The sequence below is a fragment of the Centroberyx affinis genome, unplaced genomic scaffold (genome assembly GCF_046629955.1).
Source record: "Centroberyx affinis isolate AG114_WGS23_722 - 3 ecotype Tasmania unplaced genomic scaffold, CSIRO-AGI_Caff_v1 ptg001029l_1, whole genome shotgun sequence".
Lineage (NCBI taxonomy): Eukaryota > Metazoa > Chordata > Actinopteri > Beryciformes > Berycidae > Centroberyx > Centroberyx affinis.
Window position 1 is genome coordinate 262,966 of NW_027279589.1, and position 13,521 is coordinate 276,486.

Below are 13,521 nucleotides of genomic sequence, written 5' to 3' on the forward strand. Positions count from 1 at the left end.
AAAGACCGTTGTAGTGCATGTGTAGATCTAGTCAGTAATGATCTAAGTAAGAGTGAATAGTCTGATATGGTAGATTTTGTTTGGTTTGTGTTGTTTTTTGTCTTTGTTAGCTAGCTAACTAGCCGGCAGACTAATTTAACAATGTAACTAACTAATGTTAACATTCAACTACTAGCCACTATAGCTTCTAGCTACATAATAGCTACTGGGTAAGTCGGATGTGTTAAAAACAAGACAGTGATGGTTAGCTAGCTAGCTAACAAGCTGACAGTATCTAAACACACAACAGAGATGATGTAATGATCAGTTAAAACAGCAAGGAAATTAACTATAGATAAGAATGGCGTGATGCTTCACATGGGCCACGCCCACAAAGTGTGGTACAAGTGATCTGCCCCGCTCTATAGAGAGCCTAAGTCCCTCCCCTTCAGCTGTCCCCCATGGGACCTTATTTCGGAAAAAATATGTACAGTAGTCAACGGCAAGAGACAAATAATTGTTTGATCCCGTTTGAATTGTGCCATGAATTACACATATGATGTTTTGTCAATTTAAAAGATCATTTGGCAAGTGAAGAAAGTGTCAGTTTGTGGTAAAACAGTAGAGTAACATTTAGTTTTGTGTGAAAGCGCTCAGTGAACTACATCTCTCGTCTCGCACAATATACTCAGGTTAGACTTAGGCTCTCTATTTCTATGGGCAAAACAAAAAATCTACATTTTCTGTGATTGCTTTTTCTTTGTTCTGATAATTGATGTGAAATGTGTGTGGTGTGAATAATTTGTCGTTACCTTTTCACAGTTATCAAAGAACTGCATTAGGCTATCATTAAAATGCTCATTTTCTGAAAGTCACAAAATGCTAACTAAGCTAGCAAACTTCTGTGAAAACTTCCATGCAAGAGAGGAGTCATGTTTTTGCTGCGTCATCACTATTCTTATCTCTGTCTTCCGTACTGTTGAGAGACAATACGGAAGTTGTAAGTGATTTCAGTTATTTTTTTAAAAAGCTGAGGGCCTCCAATATGGCCGCCACAAGGTGCGTTACATCACCTGAATCTGAACACGCTGCAACACTTGCTGAGATGCATCATCCCCCAAGTTTTGTTCAAATCCAATCAGCGGCGTTTGCGATGCCGCGTGTGGACGGACAGATGAATGAAAGAATGACGGAGACGGATGCGTCGTCTCCCCCGACCCCCCCCGCCAGATGAAAGAAGGGAGGAGACAAAAGAAGAGATTAAAAAAAAAAAGTCTGAAAAAGAAAAGAGATCGAGGTATCTAGGCAGAGAGCGAGAGAGACTGTGAGAAGAGAGAGAGAGAGAGAGAGAGAGAGGGAGCGATAGAAAGACAGAAATAACACAAACAGGAAGCTGGTGTCAACGGCAGAGGAAACCACATGGCTGCGCTGAGTAACCACCTTCGTCTCTCACTCTCTCCCCCTCTCAACTCTGCGTCTTTCTCTCTCCTCCAGAAACTTTCCAAAACTTTCCGTTCACCTACTTCAAAAGCCGACAATCCAGGTCAAACACAGAACTTTATTTATAGCATGAAAAAAAAAAAAAAAAAAAAAAAAAAAAAGGATTCAAAATATTAAACATAATTCACAGCATAGCGGACAATAATAGTCAACGAAAGAAAGATTACAGTAAGGTAACACTTTACGATAAGGGTACATTAATTAAGCTTATTAAGCATTAACTAACCCTTAATTAACAGTTAACTAATGTGTCTGGTAATCATTTACTAATGGGGTTCATGTTAACTAAGGTATTGATTTATACATCTTTATAAACTATTAAATAATATATAAATTAATACCTTAGTTAACATGAACACCATTAGTAAATTACACATTAGTTAACTGTTAATTAAGGGTTAGTTAATGCTTATTAAGCATTAATTAACCCTTAATGTACCCTTATTGTAAAGTGTTACCCAATAAATGTCATGTAAAAGCGTATTGTTACAAAGTCATTGAATCAGATGTTGTTGAATCCATATGCTGTGGAAATCTTCGCATCAGTGTGGTTGCAGAATGCGGGGATGATGATGATGGTGATGATGATGGTGATGATGATGATGATGCCACTTATGAAGGTGGGGGTGCACAATCTACTATTAGGTAGTGGTTTAGTGGTAAATAAAAACGAGGGCAAACCTGGACAAATATGAACAAAAATCACAGAAAAATAATAATTTGTTTTTTTCCCCTTAAAAGACCCTATCCTCATATAACTTACATCAGTTTGATGCTACTTACTGTGATGCATATTATGAATTAATGTTATAAAGATTCACATCAGGCCAAAAAAGTGGGTCAATTCTATTGAATATGAGTAAACTGAGTTAAATGGGTTTATACTCCACTACATGCATGGTTGTAGGTATCAGCTATTGAGCACTGGGTCAATGGATTTTGTATGTCACACCACTAATGCAAGTAGATACGCCAGAAAATTTATTATTCATAGTTATTCTCAGTATTGTCAGATATTATCAGTTTCTGATGATCCTTAATGATTGGTTGATGATGATGATGAAGGAGGCGTGTCAGTAGTTGAAGTCGCTGTTCCTGTTGGATGAAGGCTCTCTGCTGGCACTGACCGTCAGTCGCTCCAGAGCTAATTCAACAGCAGACACAAAGTCAGTTTTTCACCAATAGAACGACTGCTGGAGAAATGGTGAGCTGCCTAGATGTTTTCGGCGTGTGTGTGTGTGTGTGTGTGTGTGTGTGTGTGTGTGTGTGTGCGTGTGTGCATTACCAGGGTAAGATAGTCTCTTTTCTCCTTCGTCGTTTTGAAGTGCTTTCCCTCGGTGGTAAGATACTGAGCGAGAGAGAGAGAGAGAGAGAGAGAGAGAGAGAGAGAGAGAGAGAGATGTAAACGTTACGGAACTAAGATTTAAAATTGTGTGTCTTCAGTCGTGGTTGTATATATGCATGGGTTTATAAAATGGTGTGTGTGTGTGTGTGTGTTTACATGCATGTCGGTATGAGTGTTAGTTAACCTTTATTCTATCTAAGTGATTCTATGTACAGACCCAAAAAATCAAATAATGTGTCCAGTGCTGTCCAAATAATTGTGTGTGTGTGTGTGTGTGTGTGACTCACCACTCTGACTCTGTGTAGGTCCGATCCAGCGGCTCTGCCTCCTGTCTGACACTGCATTGAAATCAATTTAACAAAGAAACCAAACCATTACAACATGTTATTATAAAAATCAAACATTACAAAAAGATGAAAATGAAAATATTCATGGACAGTAAACAGGAAAATCAGCCAGTTTTTCTTCCAATCTGAAAGTTGACTTTTTGCAGATATTAGCGATAGACAGTAAACATTCTATTCTAACTGGCAGCTTGACAAACAGAAGCCTTGACTGGATTTAAGACAATATTCAGCAGAGATTCATTCTTCAGCATAATCTTTAATCTGGCACTAGTCTTAATCTGAATATGAAGCAGTTTTCAGGTCAGTAAGTACTGCAGACTGCGTGCAAATGTGTGAGCATATGCACATATGTGCACTGGAATGTGTTTATGCGTGTGTATATATGTGTGTGTGTGTGTGTGTGTGTGTGTGTGTGTGAACAAGTGTGGGCGGGAGCAATGTGTGCGCTCGTGAATATGCGTGTGTTCATGCGGGATTTGCACTCATACAGGCGTGTGTGCATGTTTGCAATGCAAGCGAGTGTTTTTTGTATGTACCCGCCTGTATTTTACTGTGTTTGCATGCAAGTGTGTGTGAAGAACTGGAGCAGCAGTGCAACCTTCTGTGTGTGTGTGTGTGTGTGTGTGTGTGTGTGTGTGTGTACACTCACATCTCTTCTGGAGGGCTTTGACTGTGGGTTTGGTGAATCGAAGCAGTACCAGGAGCAGCAGCACAAAACACAGCAGACCCATCGCCACTTTGTAGCTGTTCAGCTCCGCTCGTACATCTGGGATCACTGGCTCCTGCACCACTGGATACACACACACACACACACACACACACACACACACACACACACATTTCAATCTTTTATTTACTGTATGTCCACATGGAAACAATAACCTGCCAAGGATATAATGGTGGGGACAAAGAACAACGCCCGGACCTCAACATGGACACCTTGCAATATCACACATCAAGAAGACAAATGGCATTAAAGGGACAAAAATCTGCACATTCTCCATATATGGCGACTGTCAATAATTGCTGACAGAGAACAACTTGCCAACTGCTTTGCCCTGCTGTTTGGCCCCGTATATTGCCCAGCCTACCAAATATGAACATTAGTAGCCGACAACTATAGCCAAGCTGTGAGAAAGAGGCCAGTTCAGTTGGAAAATATGTCAGACCATTGCATAGATCAAGCACCTTAGACTTGACACAGGAATGTCCGTACATTCTCACAGAACATGGTAAATGGATTGGTGTGTCCTACAGTTCAACTATTCCTTGTATGCATACCAGCTATTCAGAATGTGAGACGTTCATGAGCAGGATGCAGACAATGAGGAACTCAGGTGTCGGGGGAACCGTATAGAACAGGGCTTCTCAAACTTCGGACCGAGGTCCGGATCCGGACCGAACTACAATTCAATCCGGATCGTTTCTGCCACCGCCGATTGCGTTACTGCAGCAAATGTTCCCCACCTTCAGAAGGCGGCCATTCATGTGCTCACCATGCTTGGTTCCACATATCGGTGTGAATCTGGATTTTCCACGATTGAACATTGGTAAAAACTCCTACAGCAGCAGTTTGACCAGTGAACAATTGGGTCAGTGCCCAAGTGCCCAGGTTCAAGGCATTGGTTACAGGCAAACAGCCATTTCTCCACTGATTCAGGCCACCGTACTGTACTGAAAGTGTGTACTTAAAGGTATCTTTAAGTTATGTTATGGACGAGTTATGGACGTTGATTTATGTCGGTGTGTTTTACTGGCATTGTTCCAGACCTTTGAACTTGTGTAAAATTCATAAGTGGACCTTCAATAAAAAAGTTTGAGTACCCCTGGTATAGAAACTCTGGTGGGAAGGAATTGTAATCTTGCTTTAACAGTAAAAATGACAATGTCCTCGTCAAGTGAGGTACTCGTCAGTACAGAGCGTGACACAGAATGATCAGTCGAGGGAATGCATGCTAGTTTTCCTCGAAATCTCAAACCATATCCTCAATCAGTGAGGAGCCTCTGGGCGTTTGCGGATGTTCGCGGTTGCTCCGAATCGCCATAGGTGACAGAAACACATGGATCCTTCCCGTCTGGGCAGTCCGGAACGACGGACCCCAAATCCAGCAGAGAGTGTGTCCAGTTTGCCGTTATGTTTTCCTCCTGAAAGCCAGGAAGCTCCAAGAAACTCTCACTGTTGAGCATATTCAACAGATGGCTAAAGTCTTGTAGTGGCGTACACCCGCTACAATGGCAATGGTCCCATGTGGTGTGAGTATTCAAGCCAAGCCGCTTTCTCACTGAGCTAACTGTTTTATCATTCAGGTTGCTTTGTACCTTAGGTGGAACATGGACATTGGAGAGAAGATTCTTAATCAATGGTAGTGGGTTGACTGACATGTCAATCTAATCCATCCTAGCTGTGAATTTATGTCCAAGGTAGATACGTCTCATTTCGAGAGCATATCTGATTTGTTTCAAGTGTATGGTTCACACAGGATATTTGTCAGATTTTGAAAGATAGCGACGATTTCCTCCGCTCTGCCTCTCGTGGAAAACGACACATTTAAACCCCTAACCCCTAACCTTTACCCTCACCTTAACCTAAACCTAATCCTAATTCTAATCGTAACCCTAAACCCAAGTCTGAACCGTAAACTAACCACTTGAAGAACTGACGACCGGCCAAACCTCCTCACTTTGCATAATTTTCCTTATCTTCCTATCCTTGTGAGGACATTTGGTCTTTATAAATCTAGAAATGCAAGAGCACAAACACACACAGAAGGGAACACACACACATGCACACACACAAGAGTATGCACAGGTACATGCCCATAGACATACACAGATTTATGCATGCATACACAAGCATATGAGCATTTGTATTTTCATATAAAATAAATGTTTGTTTTGCGCCTCTTTTATCTGATTGATAAAGTTCACGAAAGCTTTTACATTTGCTGTTCTAAACAGGCGGTTGTCTGGTAGCTCTTTCCTGGGAAAAATCCTCTGCCGCATAGGAAGTGATGCGTTTTTATATTGTTTTGGTTTGTTTGGAATAAACAGAAGAAGAAGAACTGGGTAGTTAGCATGAGCAGTGATAGCCACCATGGCTGAACAGACAAAGAGAAGAGAAACTCAAACTGCATCAACAGAAAATCCAAGGAAAAAAGACGTCACAGTGCTGGACACACTGTTTGATTGACAGGTGATCTGTGGGAAGTGCAGTGCAGAAACACCACAATGAGCGCTGAGCACCAAAGACAGAGACTAAATATAAAAACACCTCAACAAGGAATACTTATAGCACCAAAGATGGAGACAAAATTTTAACAAACAAGGATCTCCAGGATTACCACTTTAAAGTTCTCATTTAAATAAAAAATGATACGAATCGGATGACTTTTATTATTATTATTATTATAGATTATTTTGACAAAAAACAGGGTATAAAATCAACTTTCCACATTCCTACACAAACAGAGACACATACACAGTAAACCAACCTTTGCAATGGACCTTCAGTGTTGTACAGCTGGCATCCTTCTCTCCGACCTTAAACCCCTTTGACGTTCGATTCCCGCCACTCCACGTCGGTTTGTCCGTACATCCCTTCATCCTCTTGCACACCTCCGACAGAAGACCTTGGATGTCTCTAGAAGTATCGTAGCAGTGAGGCGAGGACGATTCGGACGATTCGGACGAGGCCAGGAAGGACAGGTGGACCTCTCCCACGCAGGATTTACCCTCCCATTTGACTGTTAAGATGCCCAGGGCAGGAGGTTTGGGCGTAGGGGGGTAGACAGGGGTACTGGGGCAGGGACAGAGACTCTTGTCGGCGCTGTTGGATTGGGTGCTGTTCTGGGTGGCGGGCGGGGTGTCAGTGGCGTTTGATTTGGATTCTGGGCGAGAGGTAAATTAAATTTAGCATGGAATGTACAGAGGAACATCACCGTGTATGGAGCTACAGAACACCTGTACCTGGAATAGCACTCTAAAACAGATTTCTTTTCCTAATCCACATCAATGAAACTTGATGTGTTACTCTCCACCCAACCCTGTTATGAGAATTAAAAGTTAGGGTTGAGTTGAACAGAAGCTGCTGATAGCTAATATGTTGTGCTGATATACAATGTCGCTAAATTTGAATTTCAATGTCATAAAAAAAAAAAAGATTTCTAGTATTCAGTGCTTCCCCTGGAATTGTATTCTTGTCAGGGTGGAAAAGCCTCTGAAACAGCATTAACAGAATATTTTTATTTATTAATTTTTTTTTCATACAGTAATTGCACTATTGTACATATATACCACTGTACATACTGCATATCCATATTTATTTTCACCTTGCGCTTTATAGTAGCCTACTGTTTTGCACTTTCTGGTTCTGTCAAACTGCATTTCACTGTCTCAGTACTTGTACTCAATAAAGTTGAATCTAATCGAATAAAAAAAAAAAAAAAAAAAAAACACTACGAAATGAATACTAATACTAATATATTCATGCATACTCTATGGAATCCAATCAAAATTAGAATCAATTCAGGTTAAATTCTTCCCATAGACAACTACTGTGGTACTGATCAATTCTACAACAAATATGTAATCAATCAAACTGCATCATATCCATCATATCAGAGGTGGACCGCACTGACTGGATCAGATCAGATTTTTAATAAAAGCACAATATCCGCAAACCCATATATTGGTCTTACCCTATAAATAACACCTTCAAATAAACATAAAGTCTTTTCCCCTGCATGCCAAGACAGAATTCTCCAGTTCCAGTTGAGCTAGGAAAATCCCTTCATGCACTGGTGATACACTTCGGAATATGGTTCTTTAATACAAAAAGCGTCCATGTGATGCATTTTTAATTGTTTATTTCTAGCCATAAGTCAAGAATCATCTTGCCATGAAAATAATCATCCCAAGTCTATTTAAACTATTCTTGAATTACGATTTTGGCTTCCAAAAAGTGGTTACGATATATGTGTGTGTGTGTAGTGTGTGTAGGTTGATTTCCTACAGTGTCCGGCACTTGGTAATGTGCTGTACGCATTAGAGAACATACAAAAATATACACTGCAAAAAAAATCTCCATCTTAACCGGTCGTTTAGTTTATTATTGAGTCCTAAAATCGTAATTTTCTTAAAACGAGTGAAAAAATCCGCTAATGACGTTAGATAATTTCACTTGTTCCCAACGCAAATCAACTTGTTTCAAGGATTTTCTAGAATGAACTTTTCATTTTCTTGATAGCAGTGCAGTGATCTGCCTTTTTCTGACTCCTTTCAACATACTGACACTCATTTCTAGAAGATTCCTGAAACAAGTGAAGCCGCATTGGAAACCAGCGGAGTGATCTCTCCTCACCGGCAGAATGTTTCTCTTGGTTTAAGACAAATAAGATTTGAAGTTTGAATATGAGACTAAATGACATGTTAAGATGGAGGGTTTTTTTTTGCATGGGACGGTCGACAATGCTGGGACAGGACTAGGATTAGAAGATGAATCCAACCAGCGAGTCTGTAGTCAAACAGACTCCCACTCGTAGATTCGTAGACGTAAGACTCAATAACAGCACCGCATCAGGCTCGAAGGCCCGTGTACGCAAGTGGGTGTTTTTCAACTTTCACCCTCAACTCAAACTAACCTAAATGGAACTTTCACAAAGGGACCCACAAGTTCAGAAGAAATTGTGTAATTGTGTAATTTTAAGAAGTACCATTATTTCAGTATTTCGTTTCTACCTAATAATATTTCTTTCAGCCTATCTGAATTTTCAAGGCCATAAATCCAACAAACCAATAATTTTCTGGTCAAAATCCAGCAGATTTGGACCTATTTTTAAAAGATTTTCATTTTACTTGAAGTGTGTTGTATGCACTAGAAGCAGATTAGAAGTAGGAATAAATCTATTTTACATAATCATCAGAGAAACGTCACATTCATTATCATGCAGTTGCCCCATAAAGTCGTCATTTTTTGTACATTATGTTTAGTAGATTATAGTAATTATCATGCACTCACAATGTGCCTATAACGCACTTACGATGCCTTGTAATGCCTTATGAGTTCCGAGTTCCACTTCAGGTTCAAGTGTGTGTGTGTGTGTGTGTGGTGGACGGCTAGAAATATTATTTTTAGCGATGGAATGAAAGAACGAATGGGAGGAAGAAAGGTGTTTATTAGCATACATTATGTGCAATAATCTTGAAAACGTGAAACCGTTTCTTTTTTTCCGCTTGAAATTTGAGAAACGATTAAAACTGTAATCCATTCGCTAAAGAAGAAACGTTCGTTCTCGTATCTTTGTTAATAGCTTGTGCAATATATGACAAGCTGCTCGTGCTCAAAGTGTCGGTGAACGTACTTCCTGAACTGAGTGCGTCAAACTCTGCTCTGATTACCTCAGAAACGACACCTCCGCCCCAAAACCCTTTGACATTTTTTAGATCCAAACAAGATTGGTCTCTAGTCTTGGGATCCACACATTAAAACATCTTCATAGATTGTCATGTGATATGGGGATCCAGCAGAAGTAGGCCTGGCCTCCATTTTGGTGACTATGGCTATTAGAGGCCAGATTGTATGTAGTTCTGATGGAAAAGAGGTTTTATTTTTAGAAATGAATCACATAATTTGTAGAAAAATGGTTCTCTATAGCACCGGAAAATGGTTCTTTAGGCTTTTACCATAGCAGATCCCTTTATGGTGCTGTTAAGAACCCTTTAAGAATGCATGAAATGTCCCAAACCAGCAGTATGAAAAGAACGTTCTAAGAACCTATGAAATAATCTTTATTTTGATCTACCAGATTTTCATTTTGAGTCATGATTCATTCAAAAATATCATTAAAACGCACGAAACGGTCAAAAGAACCCTTGTTTTCAGTGTGTATGACCATCACAAAATATGTATATGCAGCTTATATACATAGTTTGTATGTGATCTGCAAATCTCCAAGACAAATTACCTCTTTTACATTACATCACACAGTATTTTATGCTTAGATATCAATGAGATCTTTCTCCCACACTGAAAGCTATTCTCTGAATGGAAATTGCTCTCAGCCAGCTTTGCAGCACTTTGCAACACTTTCAGTCCTGAGTATGTGCTGTAGAATACCACAACAATCGTACCATCCCACCACAGTAGAGGCACTGAGCATGTGCTAACAATGTGATAACATTACATTACTGTCATGGCTAAAGTCACGTTATAGCTAAAGTCACTCTTTGTTTTTCTCCTCATCAGTCACTTTAACATGGTTTATCATGGACGCCAAAATAAAAGCCCTGTAGCAAAAATGGAAACTGTTCCTCATGTGAATATGACACACATTTATATATATATATATGTACATACACACACACATGTATATATTCAGACTTACTGTCATTTACTGTATATATACTGTAATTTCACATATTGTTTTTCTAGTGTATGTGAGAGAGTATTCTTCTCACTTGTTATGTAGGCTATTGCACATATATGAAGATTTTTTGTATAATTTTGCACTTATTTTACACTGCATCTCTTTTACATTTTTGGTATATTTCCAGATTGTACATATTTTTTTAATTCATTTTATCTTTGTCTCATTGTGTTGCTACTGCTGCTGTTTTGCACACCTTCATAATACTGAAATCCATAGTTTTTTCAAACATATTTCTCTACTGACACACTCTAGTGTTGTAATTGTCAGTTGCATTACGTTTAATGCCAACCATTTTGCGATAGTCTTATTCATATTCTACTTTTCATTGCTTTATCCTATTACCACTTGCAGCTGCGATGACCCAATTTCTCCACGGGGATCAACGAAGTTTCATCTAACCTTTTAATTATAAAAATGTATATTAGAAGTGAAGTGGGTGAAGAGCAAAAATACTAGGAATGATAAATTGCTGCCGACTATAGAGGCCTTAGAGTGTCCCAGTGTGTCAGTACTGGTGAGGTTGGAGTCCCAGTCAACTTCTTTGACCTCTTTCACGTCATCGTCTTCCCTTTCTCTTCTAAGGAAGCTTATCTGCCTGGTCTCTCTACTGCTCTCTGCCAAATAAAGCCGAAAAAAGAATCTGCACTTACCAACTGTCATCAGTAAGAGAGCTGAGAGGGCCGCAACAATCCTGAGATCCATCACAGAAAGAAAACCAAATGAAAAACTGGAGGAACGAGAGAGAGAGAGAGAGAGGGTGAGGAGGAGAGAAGACGACACAAATCTGACGCCAACAACAGGAAAACTGACGAGAGAGGAAACGTGCAGAGGTGTAAAAACTTCTCGCCAACCTCTCCCTTTTCTCTCTCTCTCTCTCTCTGTCTCTGTCTCTCTCTCTCTCCATACAGTGAATCACTTCATCCCCGGCCTACTGGTGCTGCTTGTGCAAAAGTGCAGATTTCCTCCCTTCAAAGCAAGCGAGAGAAAAAAAACACAAAAAAAAAAACACAAAAAAAAAAGGGGGAGGGGGAAGAGAAAAAAAAGAGAGAGACGATGAGAAGGGAGGAAGGAGGAAGAGGTAGGAGGAAGAGGTGAAGAGAAACGATTATGTGACTTTAGAGTAAAATAAAGGAACTTTTTCAGTAGGCTTGTGAGTCACGGTAGTAAAAATGGACAATGGACACCGATGGAAAAAACCCAGCAGCCTGAAAAGAAAATGTAAATCGGGTCCACGCGTCATCAAAATATACATGTGAAAATATCGTTTTGTTTTGAAATAACCAGGTATTTGAAAATCCCACTTCACATATGAATCCACACTGTACGGCATTTCCTTTGCTGGGTCCAAAAATGTTATAAAGGGCCACATTAAGCTGCTCGAAATAGCCCAAAGAATATCATTTTTTCAATATAGAACCTGTATTGAACATTTTTTTGTATCAAATCTAATCAAATTGTAGTTGTGTAGCACATTTCATACAAAAAGCAACGGAGTAAAAACAATATAATGAAGTAAAATAAGAACATATATTTCATCATATGCAAAAAAACATACATACATGCACATGCACGCACGCAGAGGACATAGACAATTTAAAATGCATATAGATTCAAGTAAAACAGCAACAGACATTTACTCTAAAAACTCAACATTAGTATATTAAGTGAAAAGACAGCGGTAAAAAGCAATGTTATAAGTCTACTTTTATCAGAGTGTTAGGGAAGCTCTAATGTCACTTGTCAGGGTTAAAGATTAAGGTTTCGGTATAACAGTGTTTCTCAAACTATAAACCGAGACCCAAAATGGGTCATTCCCTAAGGGCCCAACATGACAAGAGCACTGGTCTGTTAGTGAGTCTGGATCCCTGGGATGAGTGAATACATGTAAAAAGTGGTTATTCTATAATAATGACCAAATGCAATGGTTCAAAGGACTATTTAGTGCTTCTTGACTTAGATTGTGGGGTCTGAAGGTGATGATGTAACATTTTGTGGTGATGGGAAGAGGTCACAGGAATAGAAATCGGTAAAGTCCAAACAATGCGGTTAACATAAATGGTTTTGTATTGTTGGTTTTACAGTATACTAATGCAAAGCATTACGGTCCCAGTTCTCGGCAGAATTTCCCGTCTGTTCTGCCCCACACACACACACACACACACACACACACACACACACACACAACTCAACTGTAATTGTAACATAAGTCGCTTAAATTGATGATCTAAAAATATGTCTGGACTACAGTCTTTCCCGTCGTGATTTCTCTGAACTCATAAATGCCGAAAAGGAAAGTCCCCATCTGGCACAACATATAGTTTCTTACAAAATTTTTAAATGTTAATAACTACTTTTTTTGGTAGATGTTGGATTCTTTACATATGACCTTGTACCATCGATATTGATTTGTTCCAAGCTTGGTCATGCATTACTTCACTATGGAAGCCAGTGGGTTAACTAGATGGTTTTTTAATTTATTTTTTATTACTATGCATTTTTTTTCTCATTTTGAGTTGGGGTAATTTGTTCTGTTATTCAATTCAGTTGAGATTTTTGTCATCTTACTTTTTTCCTTCATCTCTTTTGAGGTAAGATGTGTTTTCATATTTTTTGAATCTGAAAAATAAGTAAACATCAAACTGCATTCAAAGAGAAATTTGCGGAAAGTGCATCTTCTGTAATGACACATAGGATGTAGGAAGGTGTTTTGTTTTTTATTCAGACACTGGACGTGAATGTCATCAATAACTAAACCACCTATTACAAATGACAACACACAAACACTCTAAAATCCCACGGAGAAGGAAGCCGCTTGAAATCAGATGTATTAACAAAGGCACCGTTAGATTAAATTTGGGGGAAATTAGGAAGCAATTAGAAAAAATTAAGAACAGAAATGTTCAAAACCCTTAAGTAGGCTAAA

At 39.2% G+C, this 13,521-nt stretch overlaps 1 protein-coding gene across 1 annotated transcript; it reads right to left on the minus strand.

The window, feature by feature from the left end:
* Positions 1-1,864: 1,864 nt before the first annotated feature.
* On the minus strand, positions 1,865-11,493 carry LOC139647001 (T-cell surface glycoprotein CD5). The gene is made up of 6 exons (XM_071522820.1): positions 11,249-11,493; positions 6,663-7,058; positions 3,821-3,961; positions 3,112-3,162; positions 2,765-2,827; positions 1,865-2,623 (listed from the first exon to the last, which is right to left on the minus strand). Exons 1-6 carry the CDS (start codon positions 11,298-11,300, stop codon positions 2,553-2,555), a joined length of 774 nt encoding a protein of 257 aa, XP_071378921.1. The 5' UTR covers positions 11,301-11,493; the 3' UTR covers positions 1,865-2,552.
* Between the last annotated feature and the right edge of the window lie 2,028 nt (positions 11,494-13,521).

Coding starts and splice junctions, on each gene's coding strand:
- LOC139647001 (XM_071522820.1), bottom strand. CDS start 11,300: ATGGATCTCAGGATTGTTGCGGCCCTCTCAGCTCTCTTACTGATGACA. Junction 7,059..11,248: donor TCTCTTACTGATGACAGTTG/GTAAGTGCAGAT, acceptor CCTCTCGCCCAG/AATCCAAATCAAACGCCACT. Junction 2,624..2,764: donor AAAGAGACTATCTTACCCTG/GTAATGCACACA, acceptor CTGTTGAATTAG/CTCTGGAGCGACTGACGGTC.